Source organism: Cicer arietinum, chromosome 2 (genome assembly GCF_000331145.2).
Source record: "Cicer arietinum cultivar CDC Frontier isolate Library 1 chromosome 2, Cicar.CDCFrontier_v2.0, whole genome shotgun sequence".
Lineage (NCBI taxonomy): Eukaryota > Viridiplantae > Streptophyta > Magnoliopsida > Fabales > Fabaceae > Cicer > Cicer arietinum.
Genome location: NC_021161.2, coordinates 48,328,577 through 48,339,607, shown reverse-complemented (window position 1 = coordinate 48,339,607; position 11,031 = coordinate 48,328,577). Strand labels below are relative to the sequence as shown.

General features: G+C 35.4%; 2 protein-coding genes across 4 annotated transcripts in view; both read left to right on the top strand.

Moving 5' to 3' along the window:
- LOC101496494 (uncharacterized) overlaps positions 1-7,323 on the top strand; it is a 9,874-nt gene extending 2,551 nt beyond the window's left edge. Inside the window, exons 3-12 of one of the 3 annotated variants that reach the window (XM_012713130.3) lie at positions 474-591; positions 1,006-1,102; positions 1,895-2,001; positions 2,294-2,416; positions 2,557-2,713; positions 3,173-3,233; positions 3,329-3,708; positions 4,621-6,250; positions 6,418-6,808; positions 6,930-7,323. In XM_012713130.3, coding sequence (XP_012568584.1) covers positions 474-591; positions 1,006-1,102; positions 1,895-2,001; positions 2,294-2,416; positions 2,557-2,713; positions 3,173-3,233; positions 3,329-3,708; positions 4,621-6,250; positions 6,418-6,664 — 2,920 coding nt within the window. In that variant the 3' untranslated portion in view covers positions 6,665-6,808; positions 6,930-7,323. Of the gene's footprint in view, positions 1-473; positions 592-1,005; positions 1,103-1,894; positions 2,002-2,293; positions 2,417-2,556; positions 2,714-3,172; positions 3,234-3,328; positions 3,709-4,620; positions 6,251-6,417; positions 6,835-6,929 lie in introns of all 3 variants that reach the window. The other 2 variants (XM_012713129.3, XM_004491070.4) reach the window with 2 other exon arrangements.
- A 591-nt stretch (positions 7,324-7,914) lies between these two features.
- LOC101496165 (plant UBX domain-containing protein 4-like) overlaps positions 7,915-11,031 on the top strand; it is a 4,221-nt gene continuing 1,104 nt past the window's right edge. Inside the window, exons 1-2 of the mRNA XM_004491069.4 lie at positions 7,915-8,492; positions 9,198-9,474. Of these exons, the coding sequence (XP_004491126.1) occupies positions 7,930-8,492; positions 9,198-9,474 (840 nt within the window). The 5' untranslated portion in view covers positions 7,915-7,929. The remainder of the gene's footprint in view (positions 8,493-9,197; positions 9,475-11,031) is intronic.

Genomic DNA, 11,031 nt, shown 5'->3' with positions numbered 1-11,031 from the left:
CTGCAGTCTTCCACTCATGCCCGTTTTGGGTAAGGTTTTTAATTTCTGAAGTTCAAAGAGATAAGAGATCTTTTCTTTCTCTTCTGTAACTCATAATTATGTTACAATTTCTCCAAAGAAGAAGTTGCATTACAATATTATTTTGATTCTCTATGTTCTATCTGTGTGCATGCGTCTGAGGAGGTAGGGATACACACAACTTCATTAGACATAAAAAGTTACATTGTGGAACTAGACAGATAACTTATTGAAGATTTTAATGTGCTTGATAGTTAGTTTAGAAAGATGCATATCTTTCAACTGTGTAAGTAGAATAAATTTGCATAGGAATAAAAAAGCTTTTGATTTACAAAGGCTGTAGACTGTGGTGTTTTTAACCAGAAAATCAATATCTTGAATGACATAAGTGTTTTTGGTAAATGCATAATTATAATACCGCCTTCTCTATTGCTGGCCATGGATATTTCATGCAGGACAATTGAATACTGCGTAAAGAAGAGACTTCAATGGAATAGTTGTTTTGCTCGTAAATTTTGTAAAGAAAGCGAGTATTATGAAAATATGATGCGCTACTTGCGGAAGAATCTAGCTGTATGTGCTTTACAGAAAGTCCGGTACTCTGTTTGACTCCTGAAAATTTAACATATATATAAAATACACTGTTACAAATCTCTATAATATGCCTTTGTTCTTACGTGATGAAAAAGTTACGATTGAATTATGTGGAGAAATTTGAAATTTATATTATGCTTCAAAAATAAAAACTGTGATGTCGTAATTAAAAGATATCTCAGTTTCTTTAGCTCTAAGATAACTTTTTAGTAACTAATTTGACCATACTTCCTTGTATTTTTTATTTAAAGAAAGAGAAAAAATTGTTCATCTTTGTACTTAGTACTTAAGAACTCCGTATATAATCAGTATTTTCTGGATTTTGGCCAGTGCTCTCATCTTTTGCTTTTGCTGTAGGACATCTGCATTTAATGTCCTTGTTGTCACTTGCAGCTATTTCCTTATCATTTGGCGGATTATGTTTGCCGTGTAATGAGAGTATCACCTTTCAGATATTACTGCGATATGATTTTTGAAGTAATGAAAAATGGTAACTATGTTATTCGCTTGTTGCAATTCCAATTAAATTAACTCCATGTATGAAGATTGTGCCGAACTCTTGATGCATTAGCATGAAATTGAGGTTTCTTTTTTCACGACTATTATTTTAAGAGAACAAGAATGATATTCCCACAAATAGAAGTGGATAATTTTGTTGGCCTTTGGTTTTGCCACTTGGTATTTTATTTAAATTACATTAACAAGTATTCCTCCATCACAGTCACACAATTATTTCTAAATTCAAGTAAAAAACTAAAAACCATAAATTGAAAGAAAAAATATTCAAGAGAGAAATGCTTAAAATTGTTAGGGTAGGGTATGTATAATTAACTTAAGATAGAAAATAAAGAGTCTAGATTGAAAGAGGAAAAATATTTAAAATTATACAGAAGATATACAAAATAGGGAATTTTAATTTTAATTTTTTTTAAAAAGTTAGCATTGACATGTCGTTTTTTAGTAGAACAGATTAAGAAAACAAGTCTTTTTGAAGAGTGTACTCTAATTTAATATATAGAAATGAATGCACAAGATACTAAAGTCTCACTTTGGTTTGATATAATTTTTCAGTTGTCATTATTATATCATCATAGTATATGCATGATTTATATGACTTTGTATTTCATCAATGATTAACTTCATATTATACTAAATTTTCCTTCGTTTTCACTTGTTTCTTAATCTGCCACAAGTAAATAAATATGTCGAAGATGAATAGTAAATGTTTGTTTGAGTAGAAACTGGCCTTTATATTTTTCCTGCTTGTTTTGATTATTTGCAGAGCAACCTTATGACAGCATCCCAAATTTTAGTGCTGCAGATGCTTTAAGACTTACAGGAATTGGGAGAAATGAATTTATTGATATAATGAATAAGTGCAGATCTAAGGTACTGCATATATTTTTCCTGGAGGCTAACATAAATGCGTATTTAATGCTTGAATTGCATCTATGCTTTTGTATGCATATTTATCAGTAGCAATCCATCATATCAAACTGTTTGTAACTTTACTTGAGTTTACGAGTTCAGAAACTTTTCTGCCCCTTGTTCTGGATAATGATTTGGACTTGCATAATATACTCAACTGATCTTGAATATACCATTATATATATGCTCAAAGTAAGCTTGCAACATATATTATTCGTAACTCACCTGCCAATCCTGTTTTGGGAATATCCAGAAAATAATGTGGAAACTGAACAAGTCAATAGCAAAAGAACTTTTGCCTACTCAACCTGTGGATTTTCCAATTGAACCCTGGTGGGGAGTTTGTCTTGTGAACTTTACCTTGGAGGAATTTAAGGTGGGGTATGTCTTTCACCCTTATCAAATAGACGAGTATTTACTAATTTTATGGTTCATTGGCAGTGAGAAATAACATTTGGAGAAATGCTAGCAATTATCTACTCTTACTTGTTGCCTATTTCTTCCCACTTTTAATAGAAACTCTCAAATGAAGAAACGGCCATAGTAGACAAAGTCTGTAGTAAGGAGGAAGCAAATTCATTTGTCATGTTTGATCCTGATATCATTAGGAGTTTTTGCAGACGAGGACTGATCTATTTTGAAGTTCCTTTATATCCTGATGACCGGTTTAAAGGTGTATTCCGATTATGGTTTGTTCTATATATGTTAATTTAATAGGTTTTACTTCGATAACTTCGTTATCAAAATTATAATTCCTATGAGTTTTTGTCTGAAGCTTCATCATTTAAATAAGTAGGGTAGAGTCAGTTGTGTTTGGTTCTAAGTCGAGGCAACTGACCAACTGGATTGACCTTATTGGTTGCCCAAAATTGAAACGATATAGTTCAGTTTTTGTCAGCACAACAACTGAACTAAGTCAAACATTTGGAGATTAGTTTTATTTGGTATCGAAGTGCCAAAATTATTTAAGTTTGTCAAGAGACTCAAGCATGTCCTACTACCCACGGTCTTATAGTAATTTCGTTAAATAAACTTAAGGGAAGATATAGGCATATGAAACATGTAACACGCCATTTTCAAAAGCTCTGTCTCTTTAAGTGATTTCAATAATATTGTATTTATGGTGGCTCAGTTTCCAGGCTTGAAGGTTTTGTTTCCAACAGGGAGCAGTCTTATGAAGATCCTATTGAAGAGTAAAGCAGTTGTTTCAGTCTGTGTATACATTATTTTTGTTCAAAGTGTGTATTTCCATATGGCTTGAGTCTAACTATGGACCTTTTGCTTTCAGGCTGCTGTATGCAGTTTTTGTAGTCTCAAATGAAAATGCAACTGTTAGTGAGTTGGCAACAACTCTACAGGCTGACTTGTCACAATTACAGGCTGCTGCTTCTTTTGTGTGTCGTTTGGGATGGGCGACAAAAGTGATTGATCCAGAATCTATTTTTGGAGATTCAATTGTACCAATGTCTCCTAGAAGTACAGTCAGTGACGAAGATGCTTCTGTTGCTAGTCAGGGTTCTGAGAATATATTTGTTGATAATGACTCCACTCAACAAGGAGAAATTTCAGCTTCAGGAAACTATGGTCCTCATTCTTCCTATACCCGTGTTGCTTTCATAGTTGATGCTAATATTACGTCCTATCTTATGATGGGATCTGTTTCACCAGGTTTATATCTTTTGCTCCTCCTTTTTTGAAGCTTCAATTCATTAGGTATAGTTTTCAGAACTGTGTTTTTTAAATGTTATTAAGTCAGTTTGTGCTGGCATAAAAAGTTGCGAGTAATGAGTAATCCACATTAACGTTGCTCGTGACCTTTTATTGATGATATGCACGAGTAAACTATCATTATCAGTCACATCTCATGCAGATGTTTTTAGCTCTACAATTTAATTCTGCCCTTGTTCTGATAGTTTCTAGTGTAAGATACTGTTTTCAAGCTTTTAAGTGCCAACATTTTCTGGTTGCTGTTTTTCTACACATCAAAATGTGTGCGACAATAGTTTTTCTTCTAGTAGTGGTCACCTTTCTTGTTTAGGGGAATAATCAACAATATGAAGAGCTATTTCCCCTTAAGTTAGTCTACCCTGCTTGACTCAGAATAATCAGGGTTCAATATTGTGCATTTGATTGAGACATCCTTTGAGACTGAGAGTGTATGACAAAAAATGCCTAATGACCAATCACTAATGAGGACTTCAAGGTTATAATGCCATTGAAATTTAAATGATTAATCTCAATTTTTTGTTTTTTTTTTGGACTTCTATCCTTGTGAGTTAGTTCTCTCTCTTCCTGTTCTACAAAAGTATGCTGCTGAATGAAAATAAGCCAGCTTTAGCTTCCATTCTCCTTTTTGTTTTGATGCTTGAAAAAGGAACTTAATGAGCCAAAACATGACTTCTTAGTTCATGTACATGTCATTTCCTCTGATAATTGATTAGCACATCTGCATACTGTTTCTTATCACAGGAACGCCAATTTTTTATGGTTACTCATTATGCGTTCGTTTTTTTCTTGCTGTGTATCTGAGATTGGTTTTTATGTTTGATCAAGATCATACTACTTGTTGAACGTTGTCAGGCCTGAAAACTCATGCCGTTACACTCTACGAAGCGGGGAAACTGGGTCATGCCAGCATTGCTGAGCTGTGCAAGGATCTTAGCACCCTGGAGGGTGCAACATTTGAGGGAGAACTACAGGAATTTGCAAATCATGCCTATAGTTTGCGTTGTGTGTTAGAATGTCTGCAATCAGGTGGAATACCTGCCGATAAAAAAGAAGAGGGAGAGTTAGATCAACTGGGTATGACTACCTCAAGCAATGATAATTCAAGTTCTGTGATAGCTGAGCCTGAAATCTCTTTGGCTGAAACATCAAGAGACTCTGGTGTTACAGAAGCTGAAATAAATGCTGATAACTTTGAAAATTTTGAATCAGAGAAGAATGTAGTAGAGGCTTCTGTTCACTCAGAACTTATTCCTAGTAGTATGGGTGATGGAGTCCATTCTATTACTTTGGAAGATGGAAGTAATCACATTCAGAAAGTGGATGAGTCAGACACAAATTTCGATGCCAATGAGAAACTAGTAGGAGTTGAAGAGTCAGATGTTGGAACAGAATTGCAAAAGAAGAAAAGGAAATATCGTGTAGATATTCTCCGGTCTGAAAGCCTGGCTTCTCTTGCACCGGCAACTCTTAACCGTTTGTTTCTTCGTGACTATGATATACTTGTGTCCATAGTGCCTCTTTCCCATTCCTCAATTCTTCCTAGACCTACAGGACCAGTTCATTTTGGTCCTCCCACATATTCTTCTATGAGTCCTTGGATGAAACTAGTATTATACTCTACTGCAGCTAGTGGGCCTCTGTCAGTTGTTCTGATGAAAGGACAGTGTATGCGCTTGCTTCCTGCTCCATTGGCTGGTTGTGAGAAAGCCCTTATATGGTCTTGGGATGGTACCACAATAGGAGGGTTGGGAAGGAAATTTGAAGGAAATTTAGTAAAGGGGAGTATACTCTTGCATTGTTTAAATTCACTTCTTAAACATTCTGCTGCATTGGTCCTGCCTCTCAGTAAGTACGATCTTAATAAATCTGGAAAAGCAACTACTTTGGATATCCCTTTGCCCTTAAAGAATGCAGATGGGACTATTGCCTCTGTAGGAGAAGAATTAGGACTTTGTAAAGAGGAAAATTCTAAACTGAATTATCTGTTGACTAATTTGGCTGAACAAATGCAGCTGTGGACAGTTGGTTACATCCGGCTATTGAAATTATTTAATGGAAAAGAATCTGATCAGTTACCTTCTGACGTGAAGTACGAGTGGGTTCCTTTGAGTGTGGAATTTGGGATGCCACTATTTAGTCCAACCTTGTGCAGTAAGATATGTAGAAGGATAGTTTCATCGGAGATGCTCCAGTCTGACTCATTTGTTGAACACCACGATGCAATACAAAGCTTAAGGAAGAAGTTGCATGACATTTGTGCTGAGTACCAATCAACAGGTTTCACTGCAAAGCTTCTTTACCAGAAAGAGCAAGCAAAGGAGTCTTTTGGACGGCTTATGAACCACGCCAGTGGAAAGTGGAATCCACTTCTAGACCCTTCTTGTCCCATTTCAGGGGCATCAAGCGTCCAGCAGAGGTTAAAACTTGCTAATCGGAAGCACTGCCAAACTGAAGTATTGAGCTTTGATGGCAGTGTTCTTAGGTTTGTTGCCGAGCTTCTACTAATTCAATACTTGAAGATTCATTAGATAAAATTCCCTTATCATCATATTGGCAAACATAAAACAGAAAGATTGTTTTCTTTCATTTTTTTGATTTCCTAATTATCCCAAGTCTCATGAAGTGTATTGTATTGAATGGTGCATGCAGATCATACGCATTAACTCCAGCTGATGTAGCTGCCACAAAGGCTGTTAAAGAAGCAACTCAAGTGGATACAATGAAAACTGAAGCAGAAGAAAATGACAGTAAAGAAGCAATCCTTCCTGGTGTTAATCTTATTTTTGATGGTTCTAAGTTACTTCCATTTGATATAAGTGCTTGCCTCCAGGCTTGCCAACCTATTTCCCTAATAACTGAGGCAGCAACTATCTCAGCATCTGCAGCTATGAAATAGCTCTGCAGTCATTATAGATTACTCCACTTCAAAACTTGGATACATGTGAATGACAATGCTAAAAAGATACATGCCAATGTTAATGAAATTATGTGGTTTGCATGCATCTTCAAGGTTGATGGTTGTGCACAAATTTGGGCTCAGGTTGGAGATAAGGTTCAATTCTTTTGGTTGGTGACCGTGTGCTTTACAAATTTGCGGTGGTGACACCTATATGGATTTTGCACGCATTACTACTTAATTAATCAATGTTCTATTTTTTCAGGTTTTTCCAAATCAGGAATCCACATCAATTGAAGCTGTGAAAATAGGAAATACTTAACCTGAACAATGAATATATGACGGAAATTTTATCTGCTCCTGTCACATACTTGCAACAGAAAAGACATCAAGTCACCCGCGGCTCATACTTGAGGATAGTGTAGCAATTGGAATCTCCTTATTTTATTTCATTCAATCTCTATGTAAACTGATTGTCTTTTTCTTTAGTTGCTTCCTCGTTTATTGGCCATGTGTAATCACATAGTTCCTTAGGTTAATTCATCAACTAGAATACCTATGGTAAAGCAGTTTTTATTTTGTTTAGATGAATTTCATTTGTTACATACAAACTTTAGCTAGATGTGGTGAAGAAATGTTAACTGCATTCAAGAACTAAAATTGAAGAATGTTATTTGTTCTGTTGAGAATGCATTTTAACTGTTCAGTTGCCTCTGCTAGACTCGACACAAAAATGTTCAAGGAATAGTCCATTATGAAGAATTACGAAGCTTTATCAAGCAAACATTAGACTTTTGAATCATCTCTCACAAGCATCTGTAAACAAAACTTTTGTGCAAATTTGAGAATAGCAGGGACAGTGCCCATTGTGGATGCAAAATTCATCCTAAACTCGACTGCACATTCATATTTTCAAAATATAAAAGAGTAAAACAAATACTAGTAAAATTCATGAAGTAATTCACACAAGATTATTTTTTTTTCTAAAATCTAGATATTATTGATTTCTAATCAATATAACAACACTTTTGCATCGTTACTTGTTTTTTATTTTCAAGATGAGAGGTGAGTATTTCCTTTCTCATAACATGAGGAAAGAAGCCTATATATGACCCTTTTTTAAATCTTCAAATTCATCTGCATATTTTTTCTTGAAAAAAATGATTAAAGTATTCTTGAAAAAATATGCACCTACATTATTATTCTTTTAATTAATGTGACGTGTGAAAGGAGATAACCAGAGAAGTATATAAAACTAGAATACGATGTCGTATAGTGGGCCTTTATATAACGAAAGTGAACGAGTGAGTGAGACATATAAGAAGGAGGAAGACAATGAACCAAAAATGAAAGGAAAGAAAAGAAAGATTGAAGAAATGGAGAGTGAAAAATCCAATCCCGATGCCAACGCCGTACTCATCGACTCATTCTGCGAAATCACTTCTTCAACCAAACAAGAAGCACTTTTCTTCCTCGAAAGTCACAATTTCGACCTCGACGCCGCCGTTTCAACTTTCCTAGATAATAGCATCAACAACAACAACCCAACTATCCCTCTAAACGACAACACTACTAACGTCGTTTCACCTTCCGATTCTCTTTCCCCCGATTTCCACCCTTCCTCTTCTCCCTCTCGCTCTCGATCTTCCTCACCCTCCCGCGCTCCTTACGAGCTCCGATCCCGTCGTTCTCGCGGCAAGAAACCTTCCGGTAGTCGCCAAGGTGGAATCCATACCTTACGTGATGTTAAACGTAACCAAGATTCTCGTTCTGTTTCCGATTCTGAATCTGATGAACCGCAAGAGTACTTCACCGGTGGTCAAAAGAGGTACAAGAACAATCAAATTTCATAATCTTTTTTTCTATTTATCTTTTTTACTTTTGTTGATTTTGATGCTGGAAATGTGCGAGTGATTGTTCGGTGCTGTAATGTGTTGGGAAAATGAAAATGGCTAATAGTGATATGAGCTTTAGATTTTTGGATCTTAGTGTCTTTCTCCCGAATGTACTTTTATTGAGTATTTATGTAGTTTGAATAAACTTTTAAAATAATCGTAATATATTAAAATAAATGTTGAAATATAAGTTTCTTTTTTTGTCAAGGAATGTTGAAATTAGTTTCCGCGTCTTAGTTTATCATAAACTCTTTTACTTTACTTAGCTTATAAAGACTTATCGGTAAGTGAGGAACAATGCTGTCAAATAGTGGCGCTATAAATGTTGTCAACAAAACTTGAGCAAAACGCTATGGTTCTGCAATATGCTATATTGGTGTTATAGGGTTGTAGTGCAAAGAAATTTGAACAAACCACTATTTTTTGCAATCTGATTGACCACATTGGAGAAGAGTTATAAAATTTACTTCAATTGAGAAGTTATCATAATCATAAGCTAGAAAGTTATTATGGGGCTTAGTTTCATCTGATGTAATTTAAGTTGAGGTTCATATTGCTGTCGTGCCTACATTCTTCTCACATACATGTGTAGCTTTTGAATGGAAGCTGAAATGTACCTGTTATTTTCATTGTTGCAGTGGTATGCTTGTCCAAGATCCTACCAAAGGTGGTAACACTGTGGATGATATTTTTGATCAGGCTAGACAGGTAGCTGTTGATGCTCCTACTGAAAACTCTTCAAGGTCAAGAAGTTTTATTGGAACTGCCAGATTGCTTTCTGGTGAGACATTGGAATCTGCTCCTCAGCCAGTAGAATCAATTGCTCACATGGTCACTTTTTGGAGGAATGGTTTTTCTGTAAATGATGGTCCTTTACGGAGGTTGGATGATCCACAAAATGCAGCATTCCTTGAGGTATCTTAACTTGCTATTAACTTTGTTCCAATAATTTTTTTGGTAGGTTTTATCCATGTTTTGTTAACTTTAACATTGGCTTGACGTCTTCTAAATTAATTTAAAACTATTGCTTGGTCTCATCATTTGCAACTTGTGGATGTTATTGATGTCATCTTGTTATAGGATATTTGGTTTAGGCCTAAGCCCAATAATTGGGCTGAATAGATAAGTTAGAGAATAATTGTTGATGTCGCCAGATGGTTAGAAGAGGCAAGATAGCTATAGGGAGAGTGGAGAACAAGTGGGGAATCATTAGGTCTTTTGTGTTGGAAACCTTGGAGCTTGGGAAGATAGAGTCCTCTCTTTTCTTAGGAGCGTTGCTTTGGGATTACAGGGGGATGGCTATCTTTTGAAGCAGTTTTCCTTTTCAATCAATAATACAGTTTCTATTTCTCTTGAATTGGGTTTTTATCAACTGGTCGGATGTATCAGAACTCGAGGAAGAGCCAATCTTGTTGGAGATGGAGGAAGCACACAAGGTGAAGCTGCCATAATATATTGCCACATACCTCACTGGGTTTGTTGCTAGAGCTGAATTTTTTTGAGATAGCAATGCATTAATTAATCCAATAAGTTGCAATGGGTATTTGTGAGTAGGGTGGGTTTAGCCATGTTTTGGTTCCATTTGTGAGTAGGGTGCCCATTTGTTTTTTTTTTTTTTTTTGTAGACAAAGTGACAAGCTTCACTAGTAAACTCACACACGCAGATAATGCCCATTTGTTATAAGATTGAAATAAAGTGATTCTAACTTTATATTTCTAAAAATGAATTTTATGAGAACCAACTCAAAAATAGTAGAAGCTATTTTGGACTAATTTGTTATTAATTAAAAAAGTAATTTTGACATTCAGTAACTTAGATATTAATTGTTAGAGATTTTAACATAATAAAAGTCATATTTTTTTAACAAAAGATATCCCCCGAAAATGATTTTTGAGAAGCTACTCAAAACAACTTCTCATTGTAAGCATTTTTTAGATTTTATATGAAGTTTTCACAAAAAAAAATGAAATATTTTTATGAGAAGCTATTCAAACCAATTTCTCATTTGAAGCTTTTTTTTTACTGGAAGCCGCTCATGCCAATAAAAAGTTCGTGTTTGGTGTCTCTTTTGACTGGAAGCCGCTCATGCCAAGGCCACTCTTGTAGCTTGGGAGGCTGTAGCTAGTTTAAGAACTGTTGCTGCCCTTAATTCAGAAAAGAAAACTATTTTCACCTCCAACCTTAAAACTCCACCGCAATGTGGCTTTTAGAAGCGACCAATTTCTGAAAGTGGATATGGGATAAGCTCAGATTGAACTGTATACTTTATTTGCAGTTGTACAAAATTCAGAGTAGCTCTTTCATTGTGTACTTACTAATATCAGTCTTCAAAATAAGGTTGTTCTTCAGGCGGTAGGTAGTGATAGGATTTTGGTTTGGGCCTAAGCCAAACGACTGCACTGGAGAATTGCTGCTGTGGCCAATTGGTTAGAAGAAGCAACACAGCTATAGCCTATAGGGAAAAAGGAAGG